The sequence below is a fragment of the Mustela lutreola genome, chromosome 11, assembly GCF_030435805.1.
Source record: "Mustela lutreola isolate mMusLut2 chromosome 11, mMusLut2.pri, whole genome shotgun sequence".
NCBI lineage: Eukaryota > Metazoa > Chordata > Mammalia > Carnivora > Mustelidae > Mustela > Mustela lutreola.
The window spans coordinates 37413128-37432748 of record NC_081300.1 but is presented as its reverse complement, the minus strand read 5'-3'; the positions used below and the strand labels follow the sequence as shown (position 1 = coordinate 37432748).

The 19621-nt window shown below is 39.9% G+C and overlaps 1 protein-coding gene across 25 annotated transcripts in view; it reads left to right on the top strand.

Moving 5' to 3' along the window:
- DTNA (dystrobrevin alpha) overlaps nt 1–19621 on the top strand; it is a 354355-nt gene that overhangs the window by 255761 nt on the left and 78973 nt on the right. For all 25 annotated transcript variants that reach the window (XR_009345815.1, XM_059139254.1, XM_059139255.1 and 22 more), the window contains 2 exons: nt 6307–6520; nt 17329–17414. Coding sequence is in view for 24 of the 25 variants with exons in the window: in XM_059139254.1 (XP_058995237.1) it covers nt 6307–6520; nt 17329–17414 (300 nt within the window). In the remaining variant the exon portion in view is untranslated. The remainder of the gene's footprint in view (nt 1–6306; nt 6521–17328; nt 17415–19621) is intronic.

Below are 19621 nucleotides of genomic sequence, written 5' to 3'. Positions count from 1 at the left end.
CATATGCTCTCCCTCACTCTCGCTTTTGCTCTCATTCTCGTGCACGCATGTGTGCACATGCTCTCTCAAATAAATGAAATTTTTTTTTTTTAGGTTTTAGTTATTTATTTGTCAGAGAGAGAGAAAGAACGCACAAGCAGGGAAAGCAGCAGGCAGAGGGAGAAAAAGACTCCCTACTGAGCAAGGAGCCCCACACGGGACTCAATCCCAAGACCCTGGGATGCTGACCGGAGCTGAAGGCAGATGCTTAACCAATTGAGCCACCCAGGTGTCCCAAATAAATGAAATCTTAATTAAAAAAAAAGAAGAAGAAGAAAATAGCAGCCTCTCTTGTTGCCAAGGGCAGAGAACCACTGAGTTCCAGCCTGTTTGTCATTCTTAAACTACCTAGGAATGTTGTTAAAATGCAGATTCTGATTCTTCTGATCGGGTTGGGGGTTTGGGGGCCTGTGATTGTGCATTTCTAACAAGCCTAGTGCCTTGTGGCTCTGAGTGGAGTGCAAGAGCAGCAGCCCCAGGGAGCTGTTCTATAACCTGTAGGGCTTTCCAGCCTGCGGCCACAGTGAAAAACCACCACTCCAAAATGACCGGAGTTAAAAAGTCACTATAATTGTTTACTGACCTTCCCCAGCTGCAAGCCCTCTGAAATCCTTCTAAAGTTTTATAAGATTGTCAGAATCACCTGGAGAGCTTTGTGGAAAGCCTTTCCACTTCCTAAATTTTGGAATTGGTAAGTAGTAGAAAGTAGGCTTGGGAATTTTGAGATTTCCAAGTGCTTAGGCTTTTTTTTTTTCTTTCTTTCTTTCTTGCTTAGGCTTTTTTTTCTTTCTTTCTTTCTTTCTTTTTTTCCTAAGTGCTTTAAAAAAAAAAAAAATTTTTTTTTTTTCCTTAGATTCACTGACCTGGACCCAATCTCTATGACAATGTGGTCCAGGAAAGCCTGGTTCTGGACTAAATAATGACATAGACTAACTCCTGAGGTTGTCTTTTGATATTCCTGTCCTTTCTCTGCCCTCTCTTCCATATTTACCCTATTTATATGCTTCTCCTATTTCCGATCAAGTTTATGACCTCAGTTCATTCCTTTCTAGGTATAAATGAGTTTGGTATTTTTGCACTTTTCCCAGAGATATTTGAATTTAAGTCAGTGCTGTGACCTAAAGAGTTCATTTCCTATTAAAATAAGGTAACATCAGCAAACAGATAAGAAACATCACTTGAGAACAGCAAATTCTTCTCTACCCTCATGCAAATATACCACACCTCAGCCTTGACTTAGCCCTTTCCTACCCGAGATTGCCTGGACTGAAGACAAACTATTAAAGCTGTATCTATTTTCATTTATTCATGAATACAAGCTGTTAGGCATTATAATGTCCAAAATTTACACTAATACTATTTTTAAGATTCTGTGAAATACTAAATACCACTTTTAAAAATACATGTTTATATTTGATATGGCCAATGTTAGCCAAATAACTTTATTATAAAACTGTTGCTTTATCTAGTATATTAATATAAAATGTATGCAGTAATATAGATGAGGAAACCCCACTTCCTAGGCCTGTGCCTAATAGGTGCTTACGATTGACAGTTAAAGCTTGATGGATATTTAGTAAAGTGTGCACAGTGCCATCTAGTGGTGCACAGTCATCACTGCACAACGTAAATGTCTTCATTTTCTAAAAGGACTTGATGGCTCAAGAGTAAACAACATGTTTATACAACTGTCAGACTTTCCAAACAGACTTCCTAATAGCTTCCTTATGACTCTCAACTTAGCACATTTATTAGTGTTCCTATTTCATTAAGCAAAAAAAAAAAAATACTCTTTCAAAAATAATGAATGGATGTTAAGTAATTATTTAATAACTTATTCACTAAGCGCCATGTGAAATGCTTTATATGGATTATCTCATTTGACCCCCTCAATAACCCTGCAGCGGAGCAGCTGTTTTTTGTTGCTTTTCTGGAGCAACTCTTATTGTCCCCACTTTACAGATGTGGAAACTGAAGCTTAAGGATGTTAAGTGACTTGCCCAAGGTCAGTAGAAGTTGGTCGTACTGTCCAGGCACTTACACAGTTCTGCACTGTGATCTGCAGCTCCCATAGTGGTTACCAGTGAAAGTTTCCAAGAAGTCTCTGTGGAAGAGGGCCTTCCTCACACCCTCTACTGATCAACTGTGGCCAAATCAGTTTAAACTCCACCAACTCAGAATTCATGACAGACTGAATAGGATCCACTTTTATGGCTGGGATGTAGTTTAAGCTTCCTTTAGAGCGCCTATATCATACATGTGCAAAGTTGCATGTGAATTGGGTTATTAAATTTGGGGGGACTGTGCTGAAGCTTACGTTGGGAGTCACAGATCTTATAAATTAGTAAGAAGAAAGTATGGCTGTAAATCGAAGGTGTTTAATTATTTTAACACTAACAGTTGTCATTCATTGAGCACCTAAGTGCCAACTCTGTGGTTAGCACTTGTCTATACTTTTTCTTTCTCCTCACTACAACTCTTTCTGGTTGGGATGCCTCTCCTTATTTCTAAAAAGGAAATAATAACATGTATAGGCGAAAAATAACTTGCCCACAGTTATCAGGGGAGCCAGGAGTGAAACCTCAATCTTTGTGATTACAAAATCTGCCTTCTGCCACTCTTGGAAGATAAGTATGTGTAATGTGCATGATCACGGCTTTTTGTGCACTGCCACACCTCTGCAAAAATGCCAGCAGCCCGGGGTGGGCGTGGGGGGTGGGCAGGTCGCTCAGTCATTCATTCGACTCTTGGAATTGGCTTGGGTCATAATCTCAGGGTCAGGGAATCCAGCCCTGGGTTGGGCCCCATGCTCAGTGGGGAGTCTGCTAGAGAGTCTCTCCATCCCTCTCCCTCTGCCTCTCCTCTTCCCTTCTAAAATAAATAAATGAATCTTTTAAGAAATAATACCACCATCTTTACAGGACGCCTGGGTGACTCAGTCAGTTAAGTGGCTGCCTTCTGTTCAGGTCATGATCCCGGTGTCCTGGGATCGAATCCCACATCGGGCTCCTTTCTCAGCAGGGAGCCTGCTTCACCCTCTGCCTCTACCTCTGTCTGCCTGTGCACTCTCTCTCTCTCTGACAAATAAGTAAATAAAATATTTTAAAGAAAGAAAAAGAAAGAATACCACCATCTTTCCTGGGACCACAGCAGCAGGCTCCAGCCACTTCTGCCCTGCACGCCTGTCCATGTCAATTACTCTCTTCCCTTACAGTCTAAAATGACATCTTTAAGCTGCATTTCTGAGCATGTCACTCTATTTAAAACCCGTGTCTTCATACTTTCAGCATAAAGACCCAAATACCTGCCAGAGCTACAGGGCTCCTCCAGCCTTATCTTGTTCCTCTGGCCTCTTCACAAACCATCTCCTAATCCCCTTTTGTACCTAGCACCCTGTCTGTCATGCGAGGTCATCATTTCTGATTATCTTGTGTGATTGTGAATCATGTCTCTATCCCCACCTGACTGTTAGTTCTCTGAGGCAGGAACAACATCTTTGCATTCTGAACCCAGACAGATCCCCAAGGACTAGATCCAGAGAATCTCTAGATGAAGCATAAAGGGAATAAATATAGGAATCCCAGTTCCCACAGAAATTAATTTAATTCCTCAAGAAATTAAATAAATAAACAACTTATAGATGCCATCTCCTTGGAAGTACTTTGGTTGCCAAATTGAAAAACTGGTTGAAAAGCATTAAGAAACAAATAATTTCTGGGGTGCCTGGGTGGCTCAGTTGTTAAGTGTCTGCCTTCGGCTCAGGTCATGATTGCAGGGTCTCAGGATCGAGCTCCACATCGGGATCCCTGCTCAGTGGGAAGCCTGCTTCTCCCTCTTCCACTCCCCCTGCTTGTGTTCCCTCTCAGCAATTGCTGTGTCTCTCTGTCAAATAAATAAGTAAAATTTTTGGAAAAAAAAAGAAACAAATAAATTTCCTTGCGTGATATACAGAAAAGATAACAAATTTGCCATCACGTAAATCTGAATTGCTCCAAATCTAATAAACATTTAAGCATTTCAGTTAGAAAGTGATCTGCATTCTTCTGTCCCAAATCAGAGATATGCTTCAAAGTTGTGTTTGTTTGGTTTTGGAGTTTTTTTTAATATGATTTATATTGTTCATTTATTCAAGTGTAATGTACTGTCTCGGTGTATCAGACACTCCCACAACTGACTTCGTGATTTTTTCCCATTTAAGGAATACCGTCCCTGCTTTGTAGATGAGGAAAATAAAGCTCCAAGTCTTTGAGGTTAAGAGGGCATGCACTTGTAGGAGGAGAGCCATGTTTGGACGGAGGTCTTCAGACTTCAAGTCCAGTGTTTATTGGAAGATTCCCAAGCCCAGAATTCAATATATGTTAGTGTTGTTTTTTAAATATAGTGTTACACATGAGCAAAGAGGTAGGAAACTAAAACTTGGGAGTTAGTAGGAAAGCATATATGGAGTGCTCATTTCTCAGGAACTGAAACGTAAGTAGTATTTCACTGAGAAAGACAACAGATCTGTTTTCAAATGCAAAGGTGTCATGAAAAGCGAACCTTAAATTTGGTGTCACTGTAGAGAAACTGGAATTCTCATACCTTGTTGTTGTGGATGGAAAATAGTACAACTATGTTGGAAAACACTCGGGAAGTTTCTCAGAAATTAAATGTACACTGACCATACCACCTAGGCACTTCATTTCCAAGTATTTACCAACAGAAATGGAAGCATATGTCAATACAAACATTTGTGCAAGACTGTTCATAGCAACTTCATTCATGATCACCCAAAACGGAAACAACCCAAGTGTCCATCAGCAGGTGAGTTGATAACCAAATTGTGACCTATCCATACGAAAGAGTACTGCTCAACGGTGTAAAGGAAGAAACTATTGTTACATGCAACAGCACGGATGAGTTTCAAGATAATTATACCAAGTAAAAGAATCCAGATCCCCCCCCCCCCGCAATAAAAGAGTACATACTGTATAATTCCAGCTATATAAAATTCTAGAAAAGCATCTTGGAAGCTCTCTGTCTGTGGTTGCCTGGGCTGGGAAGTGGGGTGAAGTAAAAGGAACAGGAGAAAACTTCTAGGGCTGATGGAGATGTTCGCTGTCTTGATTATGGTGATGGTTTCTGGAATGTTATAACAAGACCTCAGCACAAACAGGGAAGAAAGAGAAATGAAATTCTCGATATCTTAGTGAAACTAACCATGACTTCAGCTTGGTGAGCTACTCAGTAATAGAAGCCAAAGAACTATTTGTTCTTGACCAGGTTAGTCAAGGGATCTGTGATTAAGTTCTGCTGCTGCCTTCTAGAGATTACTTTTCCTTTTTCCCCTGCCTCTCTTCCTGCCTTCCTTAACTTTCCCCCCTTTATTTCAAACCTTATACTATGAAAAGTATATAAATAAATAAAAATATTTTAAATAAATGCAGGTTCGATATCTTTTCAAACACTAGAATTTGAGTGTGGTTTGCTTTTTCTTTTAAAGGGTCCGTGTGTGCCTTGGAAAAATGCTTTCAAGCCAGATAGACTTGTTAATTTTAATCACAAGTGCTGTATACTTCAAAGTTGCTAAGAAACTAGATCGTAAATGTTCTCACCACAGAAAAAGAAATGGTAATTATGGGACATGACGTGTTCACTAATGCTACGGTGGTGATCACACTGCAATACAGAAATGTATCAAAATCAACATGTTGTACACCTTACACTTAAACTTACACGATGTTGTATGTCAGGTACATCTCAATATTTTTTTCAAATTTTTTATTTAATTTTTAAATTTTTTAATAAACATATAATGTATTTTTATCCCCAGGGGTACAGGTCTGTGAATCACCAGGTTTACACATGTCACAGCACTCATCATAGCACACAGATCTCAATATTTTTAAAAAGTCAGAGAGACATGGATTTGAATGCCAATTTTGCCGTCCACTGGCCTTGGACCTTGGCACTTGTCAATTAACTTCCCTCACTTTCTCTCACGTAACATAAAGATAGTAGTTGTATTTCAAGGGTCATTTTGAAGATGGGCAGTAACCGTCTACTGTGGTTTTCAGGAAATGATTTTCTTCCTATTATACACATCAAGTCTTTGAGCTCTTCTTTGTCTCTGTACATTTACTGTGTCGACCCCTACAGAAGTCGATCCCATATTGAAGGCTGTGAGGGTCCTCGACAAAACCAGACCGACGGTACGTGTAAAATAATGAACTTAACCTTTCCCCGCATTTTGGGCTGATGTGTTCTCTCTGCTTTAATTGTGTGTAGTGCACCTGGTGGACATTTGGAACGTCATAGAAGCATTGCGGGAAAATGCTCTGAACAACCTGGACCCGAACATAGAACTCAGTGTGGCCCGCTTGGAGGCCGTGCTGTCCACCATTTTCTACCAGCTCAACAAACGGATGCCAACCACTCACCAAATCCAGGTGGAGCAGTCCATCAGCCTCCTGCTAAACTTCCTGCTGGCGGCCTTTGACCCGTAAGCTCCCTCTTCGGATATCTGTTCCTCTCCACATGTTTGGTCTCTCCTTCCTCTTGTCCTTCTTGGTCTTTCTTCCAAATAATTTTCTGCAAGTAACCAACCACCTCTTTTTTTCTTGACCAGATACTTAACCTCGATAAAGTTGCTCAATGTGTAACATCCATTTCAAATGCTCTGGAGAAAAACTAGGGAGTAAAATAGAACCATAGGAAGTTGAGGACAGTCGTATTTTCTAGGCTGACCTTTATTTAACTCATCCCACGCTTCCTAGAAGCTATGGTTGTCTGAAAGTGTGGTATGATGGCATGACTATGGAGCAGTTCAATGATAAAGTGGGAGGATGTTTTTAACTCTCTTCTTTGCAGATTGGCTAAGACAGTGTTTCTGAGGTATCATAACAAGACCCTAGAGCAAACAGGCAGGAATTGACAAGGGTTTCCTGACCAGCCTGGTGAAAGTAACCATGACTTGCATTATGGGATCCGTCAATAATGTGCCCTCTAAAGCCATGTCATGCCGTCCACACAAGACAGTTGAAACTCAGCCTCATTATCTTATAATTTCCTCATAGAATCAGAGGATTTCAGAGCTGGCTGAAATATTAAAGATTGTTCTTCCAAATCTCTCATTTTACAGAAGAAAGACCTGAAACACAAAGAGACTGTGGCTTGTCCAGTGTCTCTCGACTGGTTAGGGGCAGAGTAGGGATTTAGGTATTCAGCTAAGATTTCCTTTCCAAGGCATATGTGGCAGCCTTGTGAATTGTAAAAACTCCCCTGAATTACTTTGTCAGCCTAAGATTTCAAAAGGTCTTTTACTGATAGCCTCTAGTCTAGATATAGTATCAACATCTCCACTTTCACTACTGGTTTTGAATATTAAAAAGGAAAATTGCTAACTTGACCTTTCAGCGATCGCATTTTAAGACTCTCGAAAGATTTTGCTTGGTCTCATTGGCCAATGCCTGGGTATATTGAAGCCCGGCACTGGAGATGTTCCAGCCCGGCTAATGTTATTATGCCACTCATAAAAGTCACCAGCTGTCACTTTACAGCCTAGAGTGGTAAAAGAATTATTTCTGCTCAGTTTGACCAGCGTAGATTATTGTCTTGGGATGTTTATATTTTGAGTAATTCTCGAGTTGAAATAAACAGTTCTAAAATAAGCAGTCCAGCTTGATAGATCCCATGCTTAGCCTATGCAGACTTCAGAACTGATGTACTGCTTTGGCCTAATCACTATGGTAACTGAGTGGCAGTAAACTAGGAGAGGCTATGGTTCCACATGACAGGTGACAGAATGGAACCAGGCTATGGAATGACTCTAAGGACATTTCCATCCTGCCCCCTTGACAAGAGCACAGAAGCTTCCAGACTCGCCACTAACCTCTTCAGAGCACTTATTTGTTTTAAGTGGAACAATGGAAAATATAAAAAGAGAACTAAAATTCTTACCAAATCTTAGAGTATTCCTGAAGGATTCGTAAGGGCTCAAAGGTAAAAAAATAATTTGTATCCACTCCGTAAGTACAGAAATGGGGCCAGATTAAAAATAAGGAAGGGGGATTTTATGAAATACATGAGAGAGGTGATATATACATATATTATATTTTATTATGATACAATATACTGTACCTCAATACTTCTTGTGTCTTGAGAAATACACAATAGAGTTAGTTTTTCATTTGTGTTTGGAAATATTGGGAAGATCACTTTGAAAAAAATGACCTGCATATATTCTCTAAACAGCTACTGATAATTAGTTCAAGATTGATGAGTGCTAAGCTTATGGACTATCCCAAGGTAAGGAAACATTGACATGAATATTCAAATGGAATTATTTGTTTGGCTCTTCTTCTTCTTACAGATAAAAAGGGCCCTGACGTATACTTCCAATAACCTCATTATAGTAGATTTTTTTAAACATCCACATAGAGAAATCTCATTTTACAGATCTACAGACACATCCACGTAGAGACCCCCATCTACAGATACTTCTGCCTTCTCTATCTTGGCATAGCAAATGAGTATAGGCAGTTCTGCTGATACTCACATTTCCATCTGATGGCTTTTGAAATTCTAGACGATGTGAGATGTGCGCCATAAGGAAGCATCACTAACTGGGAAGAGAATATAACCGGAAATATTCACTTAGAAATGAATATAAGAAGAGAAACTTAAGAATAAAATGAATGTTCAATTCCATTTCTTAAAATACGCAACTCCTATTTCTCCAAAGAGATCCAGTGTGGAAATCTGGTGTCACTTCCTCCCACCTATCCCACGACAGAACCCAAGTGTTTAAGGGAGCCTTCTGCATGTTGGTAGATGTGAATGAGCCCTAGTACATCAAAGATAGGTTGTTGCTCTTATAGAATCACTGAAACATTTGGGAGGGTTTTCTCTCATTTGTGGTAATTTAAATGAACATATAAAAACCAAGGGGAAAAACTCTAAAATAAAAATTAAATCCTGCATTCTAAAGAGGTGATCTATATACATTTTTTTAAAAAAAGAAAGTATAGCGATTTAAATTCATGAAGAATGAGAATAAGAAATTGCATTCAGAGAAACTTGGTCATTGTTTTAGTAGTGCCTTAAAATTCACCAGACCCAGGGAGGTGGAGTCTACCATGACAATGGTAACTTGAAACGAGGTTCAAAGCCCACTGCACTTGGCTATAGCCTTGAGAGCCAGACTTGCCTTCTCACGCATAGTTCCCCAAAACAGCACTCCTTCCTTCTCTCCCCCCAAAAAACACCTTGCTCTCAGTTTTCACACAGACATGCTTACTGCAGACTGCGGTCAAGCTTCTGGCTCTAAGTTGTCTCCACCGAGTCAGCCTCTTAGGAGGTAGAGAGTGCGTAGCTGCATATGCAGGATGATTTCTAGAATGTTAGGACCTAGCATGTGTGCCCAATGGCTCTACTTATGCTTGTCATTCTGTCTCTGAATAGTCAGGCTCTTGAGTCTAGAAGATTTTTGTTCTTCCTGACTTCCCTTCTAAAAATGGCTGTACCTAGCAGGAGTCAAGCTGTCATCGATTACCAGCTGACCGCTAACAGGTCTTTCCACCCAGGACACTGTCTTCTCCAGGGTCCTTAAGAAAATGGGCAGATACACCTGGGAAGAGTGGGAAAAGAGGTGTCAAAATTAAGGAGCAGGGACCGAAAGGGAAGAAAGATATTGGGAAACAGTCTGAGCCTTTATCTCCATCTTGTCTCTTTCTTCTGCACACCTCAGGAATGAGCCTACTGCCTTCCCTTATTTGCTGACCACCTGGCAGCAGATTTTCTTCTCACCGTTACTGTTATTTTTGAGAAATAGAAAGTAACGACAGTAAAACAACATGGCAGCAAGTTACAAGATGATAATTTTTTTTTTCAACAGCTTTATGGAGGGATAATTGTGATCTTGATATTAATTCTTAGAAGTCTAAAGTGGCCTTCGGGGGGGGGGGGTCACAGAACTGGTCCACTGGGAAGCCCTTCCCCTCTCCTGGCTGAGCTGACTCCCACTGGCCCTGACCCCACTGTTCCTCACACTTGAATCCGCTCTTCCGTTATGGTGCATGTCTTACTGTGTGTATGACCCCCCCTGAAAACTACTTCCAGGTCATGTCTCTACATGCACAGCCCTGAGACCGTATCCAGCTCAGAATGAACTTGTGAATGAATGAATGAATGAATGAAGATCAATGATTGACTTTTCTTAGCTCATCACACTGATTTCTTCTCATTCTTTTTCTAAAATCAAGTCCTCCTAAATCTCTAGTATCTTACCAAGACTAGTGAGTCCAACTTTGCCTGACACCTAGGTTCATAACCTCTATTTTTACTTCTGCTCCACAAGAGAAGAAAATCAGATGTCTATGGCTACTAATGTGGGGGTATCCTATTTTCACCAAAAAGCGTCATCATGGTTCTCTTACTCTCTTCTTACTTCCCTGGGAAACATGAACAACTTCAGTCTGTTGACTTCATCTCTCTTCAGTTCACTAGAATCTTCCTTCTTAGGGAAGGTCCTTCTCAGGTAGATTATGTGATAGTGGCCTTGTTTTTAGCAAATGTTTTCACATATATTCAGTCATACGAATATCACAGTAGGACAATGATAAATATTAAAAGGAACAAGGACATTCCTATGATGTCAAGCTATATTATTAATGCCACTTCTCCAATGATAGTAATAATATACTAATTGTAATAATAGCTAATGTGTTGTCAGCATTTTCTGTGTGCCAACAATCCTCCCAGTTTGACACAGTGTGATTACAGGTGAGTTGAATGGGGGAAAAAAAAAATCCTATTTTTCAGGTATCAGGATATATTCAGCTCTATTCATGTTTTCTGTTTCTTTTTTCTTAATAAGAATTAATGTACATTTCCCCCCCCCCGCCCAGACCTACCCTACTTTTCAGGATATCTTTAGCAGGCTCACATTCCTCACCTTTCCAGTTTGCTGTTATTTAGATAATCTGACAGAGCGTATGTGAAGGAAATATTTGGATTTAACTTTTATTACATTGTAGATTTCGAGTCAGTTTTGTGACAGTCATCCAGAACTCCAAATCTATCGTATAATAGTCTTTCACAGGGAATACAAAATCCTGGTATTTTCCTCTCTGCTTGATGTATTGCACCTTGCTGAGCCATTTGAACATCCATTCCCACTACTGAGCCCCCCGGCCCCACCCCCTGGCGCTACAAAGGGTACCAAGGGCACTATTTCAGACACATGGATATAGAATATTCTGGAACTCTGCCAAAACCCTTCTGCCTTTTGAGTTTTAAAGATGATTTTGATGTTTAATGTAGGATGTACTACAAGTACGTGGCCCTTTCTCAGTGCACCAATGAAATGTATCGTTCACATATTGAGGCTGTGAGGATGTGTGAGAGCAAAGAAAGAAGAGGTCTATAAAACCAAATGTTCTCTTTTCTTTTTACTATCTGTATGGCCAAAACTAGATACTTAACATAGTGTTTGCCTGGTGATTCTTTTTTCTTACTACGTCTTAAATTCAAGATTTCCACAGAACATTCTCCTCTAATCACTAAAATTTTGTTCTAGTAGAAAAGAATTTGTTCCAAGATTTTCTACATGTCGCTAAAATAGGACTATAAGGACTTCTTTTTCAAAGTAGTTTCACAATTGTAGATAAAATGAACAACCTTAATGTCACTCACCTTTATGTCAGACTTAGACTTGGTGTGAGTGGCAAATGGAGTTTCATAGGTGTAAAGTTCTGGCCCCTTGCATTCTGGAGAAACTCCTGGCAAATTCACATGGGGAGGTGTTATGAAGAATTCTTTTCCCAAATGTTTTGCTAACATGAAGGGGAGCCCAAAGAGATGCCACAGCCCACTGAGGGATTTCTATCTGTTCACATGTTAACTTCACTTACCCAAAAAACGAGAGTAATCATGGATGTGATCACTTCAAAAAATCAAGGTGTCACACAAGTGCACAATCTAAAATTAAGGACCGTAAGGTCAATTTTTGTAACTTCACCCCAAAACTTAGCACTTCTCAATATAAAACTTAAGGGGTAGATCAAAATTTCCTTTCACATGTACATTTATTTATTTAATTAACATGTATTAAGAGTTTGCTTTGCGCTAAGTGCCACACACATTATGCTGGGGATGAAAGACGAGAAAGGTGAGATCGCCACCCTTTTAAAAATGTGTATTAAAATTAACTGGTTTTGACTCTTTTTCTCCAACAAACTATGAGCCAACTTGGGGGGTAGGAGCCATACTTTATTCACCTTTATATCCCCAACCTGTAAGGCATTGTCAATAAATATCTGTTGAGTTACAAAATCAGGGATCCATATGAACAAAATATTCCCAGATACAGACATGAGTTATGATAGAGGCGTGTTGTGAAAGCCAGAGGAGGAGACAATTTTCTCAGTTAATTAAGCCACCAAAATGTGTGAGAAAGAGCAATTTGAGTTCTATGCTCATGAAAATGCTTACCAAATGTTTTTGTGAAATGTGTTGGTATAAGAAGAGTTTCTCATTTTAGTACTCTTAAATAGAAAAATAATTCCTGCAGCCTGTTCCAAAAAGAATCAGTCAGAATTCAAATCCATTTTCAAGGACTTAAAATTTATCATGGGATTCTATCATTTCAAACAGGAAACTGGCTTGGCAACTTGGAGAAAATTTACATTCCCAAAACTATCAATATCGATTTGTTGTTTTCCCTTCTTGTCAAAAGCAGATTTTCTCTCCCAGACAACTTTTCCTTGAAACCAGTACCTTCTTAGTTCAAAGAAATCAGTTTATCTCTGTGAGGTCATGAAAAAGCCCAGTGTAATGCAGTTTACTCACTTCTTATTATGATGAGTCAAACTTTAAAGTAATTTATGTTTTTAAGACAGAGACTCGACAAATCTTTGCATGTATTTTAACCAAAGGGTAAGTGCTTTCTGGTTTCCATTTTTAATCAGTCACCTCTTAGGAAGATTTGAAAATTTTCAGAGTGAGAAAACAAAGTATAAGGGAAATAAAAGATTTAAGGAAACACTGACTTATGAAGCAATTTCAGTTTATACTTTTGCTAATTTTTTTGATAGTCTTAAATACCCTTTAAGGTATTAATTATATACTGGTGTAACAATTTAACCTGGTTTTTTATCTCAAGCTAGAACTGGAAAGTGAAGTTTGCATTGGCAAGAGCTTCAGAATAACTGGCGTAAAAAACAGAATATATTCCATTTTGCCAAAATCCAAATAGTGGGGAGAAAAGAGGAAAGCAATGGATTATGCATTGTGTTCTTGCTCCACATTGACAGGGAAAATATTAAAATAAGTAAAATTTTTACTTTAAAAATAAATAAATAAATATATTTTTTTTAAGATTTTATTCATTTTTTACTTGACAGAGAGAGAGATCACAAGTAAGCAGAGAGGCAGGCAGAGACAGAGGGGGAAGCTGGATCCCAGGACACTTAGATCATGACCTGAGCCGAAGGCAGCGGCTTAATCCACTGAGCCACCCAGGCGCCCCAATAAATAAAAATTTTTAAGGAAAAAAATGATAGGCTAATAGTAAATTTCATTTTAAATCACTCGGTGTGCCTCTTACAGTCCTGAAGAATCAGCTAGCAACTTTTGCTCACAAAGAACAGCTCACGTGATCCTGTCACTGATTCTAAGGCCCCATCCACCCTGGAAGTGGACGGTTCTGACGGATACTCTTGTCTCCTGCATGCGGTATTCTCAAACCCAGCTGGCTGTGCTCTGTCTTTCTTTAGGTGATGCTCAGAACTGCACGTGAACTTGGAGATGTGCTGCCATAGCGTTTTGTAAAAACAAGGCAAGAGCATAGACTTTTTCTAGCGCTCTTCCTGGTGTTGCCATTCCAAGGCTGTTTGGCCTGCAGCATTAGAGACAGTCCGCGTTTTTCATCCTCGGCACTCTTTGGCCGGTCCGCTTCTGGAGTTGTGGCCAATGGCCAGCATTCCATACGTGCCGTTTGACTGGTTTACTCCTAGAGGCATTGCGTGTGCAAACTCATTTTGGAACAATATGTTGCTTTCCTGCTCGTTTGCACAAAACTTCTGGGAGCTTCCTGTTATCCATCTTCATGAGCTTGACTTTCCACTTCCTAGATACGTAAGGGATTTCCCAAACTGTTCATGGATCAAATGGCCCTGGTCAGGGATGATTCCCAATGAGCACAACTCTTGTACTGTCCCCCTGGGGATATCCCAGCAATTCCCTACTCCTTGTTTCCTTTGTTAATGCCACTACTTTTATCACAAAAAAAATAAAAATTAAAATTAAAATAGGGACCCTGATCCCAAGATGACGTTAAGTAATGGCTTTTGTTACGGAATCTTATCGAAGGCCTTTAGAAAATCTTTCTCCCAACCCCCCATCCCCACCTTTTTTCATCCTGTTAGGTCTACTGAAGATGTTCTTTAAAAAGACCCACATGTATTTAAGTCCTGGTTTTCAACCTTTTGCACTGTGGAGTCATTCATCTCCACTCACTCCCTAAATTCCTTCAAGGTTTATCTGGGGCTGAGCAAGGTCTAAACTCACCCAGCAGTGGTGTGCTTCCCATTCCTGCATACCCCCTGAATCCTTCTTAGTGAAAGGGTCACCTTTGCAATCTGGCACGCTGGCTTGCATAACAATACATTCCAGTGGCCTAATTTCACTCTTGAGTTCCTGCAAAACTCTCATTGAGCTGCCCTCCGCTGGGTGATTTATCTAGATTTATTATGTCAATTTGGCAGAATGGCTCTGATACAACCACTCCTGGATGTAATAGCATTAATCTTGCATTTCCAAGAACAATACAGAACTGGCGATCTCCCTGTGATCTTCTTCATTAAAAGCTAAGGTTTAAGAATTCATTTGTGAACTATCATCATTTCATCCTGTGGAGAACTCTCTGTGCCAGCATTTTCTGTGCTCCATCCTCTTTCATGAGTTAAATTGTTCTCTCCGATTCCTTGAAAGAAACTTGTATTGCTCTTAAAGTCTTACATATAATGTTCTTCAATTTCTCTGAATCATAAAGACTACTTTATCACTTCATTGGTCCTCTTCTTCCACACTTGGTAGATATCCCTGTTCTCACAATTTGAACCATGTTTCAGCTAAGGAAAGGGAACTATTTATTTCCTAAAATAAAATTTTGATACTTCTGGTTATCCATGCAGTTTGGAATACAGTATGCATGGAATAATTTTGAATGAGGCTTTTTGTTTTTTTTTACAAAATCATTGCATTTTTCTTACAGCTACCTGCTCTAAAATTAGCAAACAACTAAGGGAGTAGTCATTCCAAATTCTAGGGGCATCTGTTCTAATGATTAGTAATCATTAACTAACATAAGAAATATATTGTTCTTCTGGGGAAGTCTAAGTGGAAGGCGCTAGGAATTCAACAAATTGAGAAGATACGGCCTCTGTCCCCAAGGATGTCACAGTGTGGGGTCACATTACATGCAGACATGTAAATAAACAAATTGAGTTCACTCAGTGAGATAGGTGCCAAATAGTAGGTGAAAGTGGAGAGCCGAGTATTTGCCTACACATTTCAGAGCCAAGTGAGTGATGATCCTGAGCTGAGTCTTGATGAATAGGTAGGAGAGAGGGTCCTGGGCAAAAGCAGTAGGAAGGGCAGGGGCATTAAATGTGGGACTGGGGCGCAGAGTTTAACAGAAATGGTAGCAGGTAAGACTAGAGAGCACAGGTGAAGTCATAACCATACCCTGTAGGCAAACAGGCAATCAGAGATTTAAATAATGAAATAATACGGTGGAATCTGTGATGCGAGTGTGCAAGCAGAGAGGTCATTTAAGAAGTGACGACAATGTTCACTCAAGAGCTGGTGAGGCAATGGTAGTTCAAATGGAAAGCAGGGAGTAGGTCTAACATCCAGGTAGGAGGTATAGTTGAGTCCCTCAAACATTTATTCAGGTGGTGAGGAATTAAAGAAGAGAATGAAGTCAAGGGTAACCCCTTCCCGGGGGTTCATTTTTGGGTAACTAGGTACATGGTAAGTCTGATAACCAGAAGCAGGTTAGTAGTGGGTTGGTCTGAGTACGATGGGAACGCTTTGTGAAGAGCATGAGTTCTACTTGGAACATACTTGGTTTGACATGAGGTATCCAAGGGAAGATTATTTCTCCTAAGTATATAGATCTGGTGCTTAGGCTTAGAAGATAAATGGGAGAGGCACTGGCATAGGGCTCAGTCAGTTCTACATTCTGACTGGCTATATTTGAGGTCCTATGCTGAGTATGACAGCAACAAGGATGAATGACAAATGATCTGTCTCTGAAGTCCAGTAATGAACAAAGACAATTATTTATTATATCTTGTTCTCCGAACATGTCATATATATGGACCTTATTCATATAAATGATGTTTTCTTTATACTAAACCCTTGTCAGTATTGACAATACTGACTTTTCTTACCTTTCAGCCCCATTATTATTTTGAATAACTCCTTTGATCATTCTTAAGAATAGCAACTATCAAAGAAATGAATTACTAATGGGATACACTTTCTAATTCCAAGGACACAAGAATAAACAGTTTATCCTAGCTGGAAACTCATTTAGCTGAAATATTACACTCGTGGTAGTGTGCCCTTTATATCCCATTATATCACATTTTGTGAAGGACAAGTTAGTTATACTTCCTGAATCAATGAAGATTTGGCAGATCTGGTGTCCTTTAGGTTGAAGGAGCTCTAACAGAGCTCTTCCTTTTTTCCCCTTTAAAATATCAGCTCTCTTTGAAAAATAAATGTATCACATACACACAGTCAGCTTGTGGGTTGGAAATGACGGGTGAAAAAAGCTGTGATGGAAAATTCCCCATAGTTACTCTAACAAAATTCAGGAATTCTCTGACCAAAAAAAAAAAAATTCTTTCTGAAACCTTGTCTAAATAAGCTATAGAGACTGTGGAATCATCATGCATAAAATTATTTTATGAAACCCAGGGTAAAAATCATGTTCTGTAATTGTAATCTGTAGCTAAATAGTATCTATCCCTCCAGATGCCAGTTTATGCTCTGAGTAAGTGACATATACAAACAATAACTTGAAGGTTCTGCTCTCTTGAAAAAAGGAAATATTGAATAGACAGCTTTTCAGAAATTTGTGTTGAATTGTATTCATGGTCTTTTCTAAAATGGATATGTTCACATAATTGTACGCAGTTACAGTGTCCTATGATTTCTACAGAACAGAAAATATCAGATCTCATTACTGAAAGTTCTCCAAATGACATCTTTTTTTTTCCCCCTCTTATCATTAAACAGGGAAGGCCATGGTAAAATTTCAGTATTTGCTGTCAAAATGGCTTTAGCCACGTTGTGTGGAGGGAAGATCATGGACAAATTAAGATGTAAGTTATTCTTGGTGTCTCTGCTTATCCCTCCCATGTACTCCCATGTCCTGCTGCCCATTTTACTTTCCTCATTCTATGAGAGTTGTTTGAAATTTAATCTTCATGGATCTTTGTATTTTATCACAGAAATATTTTCATATTAGATAAATGTTAATGATATGAATGTTTTCCTTCTACTTATGGATTATTATTAGCTATAGCCTGTTGAGTATCACCAACTAGACTTCTTATAATATTAAAGTAAGATGATATCCTTTCAAGTTCATTGCTCTATACAGCCTTACAGGCATAAATCCATATTCATAGGGATGTGAAGGCCATGTTGGGCAACCTTCCTTTTTTTTAGATAAAGTCAAGTCAAAGCTCCTGGCACATTTCTTCATTTTTCTTAGCCTGTGCTGTTCAAGTCACTGGGAAACCCCAAGGTTCCCAAGTAGACATTGCCAGGGTATAGGCATAAGAATTGCACAGAAACACTACCGACTTGAGAATTAACTGGATTCCAATAAAAATGTGATAGCTAAAGTAAGGTACATTGGGTGATTGTGGGCCCTTTATGTATGTTTTGTCACCAAATGTGGTAGTTCTTTAACCAAGAAAACATGAGAGTTTTGTTGTTTAAAGTAAAGAAGCTTAGACTCAGAGAGGTAGAATAAAGTAAATCATATAGCTAAGGTAGTACCAGAACCTGACTTTTTTCTCTACACCAGTGGTTCTGAAATTTTGGTGTATATGTATATAGAATCATCCAGAGGACTTTTGAAACCATAGATTTCTGGGTTTTTGTTTTTTGTTTCAGAAGACCTAGCGTGAGAGTAGGGGGGCAAGAATTTTCATTTTTAACTGTTTTTAAATGATGTATATGCTGCTGTTTAAAAGAAAAATTTCCACTTACCCCTTTCCCTTACCTTAAATGTGGTGAGTTTGGGCTATAAGGCTGTGTGGGGAAGAGCACTTGTCGTGGGAATCAGGAACCCAGACTGCAAGCCCAGCTGTGTGACGAATTCACTGAGTTACCCTATGAAAGTTACTCTACTTCCTTAGTCTTTCCTTTCCATCTTAATCCCAAATTTGGGGATTTTGTTAGATACCCGGAGGGTCCCTCCCAGCCCTACTCATCTGTGACTCACAGGCTCCAGGCACTTCTCTCACCTGCTGCCTGTCAGCTTTGGAGTGTGATCTCTTTCCCAAAGAGGGGGAAAAGGAACAAAGATACGGCGGGGCGGGGGGGGGGGGGGAGACAACTCTTTGTTCCTCTGGAATTTCCCCAGACATACTCCAAAACAGAGTTATGTCTCTGGACGGGTAGATGAGTGGAAGGCACACGGAAACCCCCCAAGCACACATCCCCCCTCACTTCGGAAACCTTCCACAGACCAGCCAAATGCATTTCAGATTGAGAGAAGCCCAAGCGGGCTTTATAAGGGAGAGTTTAGTTTCTCTTTAGTTAGCCTGAAAGCTATTTTTAAAATTAAAAACTATCTGCCCGAGTGCTTGAATGAGGGTAATAACTAAATGAGAAGGTGGTGGGACCAATGTCCTCGTTTGAAACATAGCTTCGCAGTAATCCATGAGGCATTTCCTCTAGGTTTAGGCTGGGAGGAGAAAGTTGAGCAAAACAAAGCAGGGCAGAGGAGGAAACTCTGCAGGGCCTTGTGTGCTGACCTGGTGTCATAGTTGGCCACTTACGCTGAGGGCATTAGATACATGGCTTGTTTTTAAGTCTTGAGAATCCTTTCCAAATACTTACTCAATGTTGCACTAATAGGGACTGGATAAAAGGATTCCATATTAAAATAAGTTTCAGGAAAACCGAGAGAACCAGTTTTCTGACCTTCCCGGGGGTCCTTGAAGCCTTTCATGAACCAAGGACCACAATGCGTTCCACCTTTCAAGGACCACAGTGCTTTCCATCTTTCCATTCAGGCTTCATTGGTATCAGATTTTCTCTCTCTCCTGGGAGAAGAGGTCTGGCAATCTTGGGAGTCACATCTCACTCCAGAGGCCCCCAGCCAGTGTCATTGCCCAGGACTGCCTCAGTCACTGGTAACGAGGAAGAAATGCCCGTGATAGTCATGGAGGAACCCGCTCCCACCTGCTGGGCTGGGAAATGGCACACTGCTTTCCCTTCTTAGCCCAGGAAGAAATGTGGGGCCCATAAAGACCAAGGGAATGGTTGTTAGGTCAGCACAGAACCATGTCTG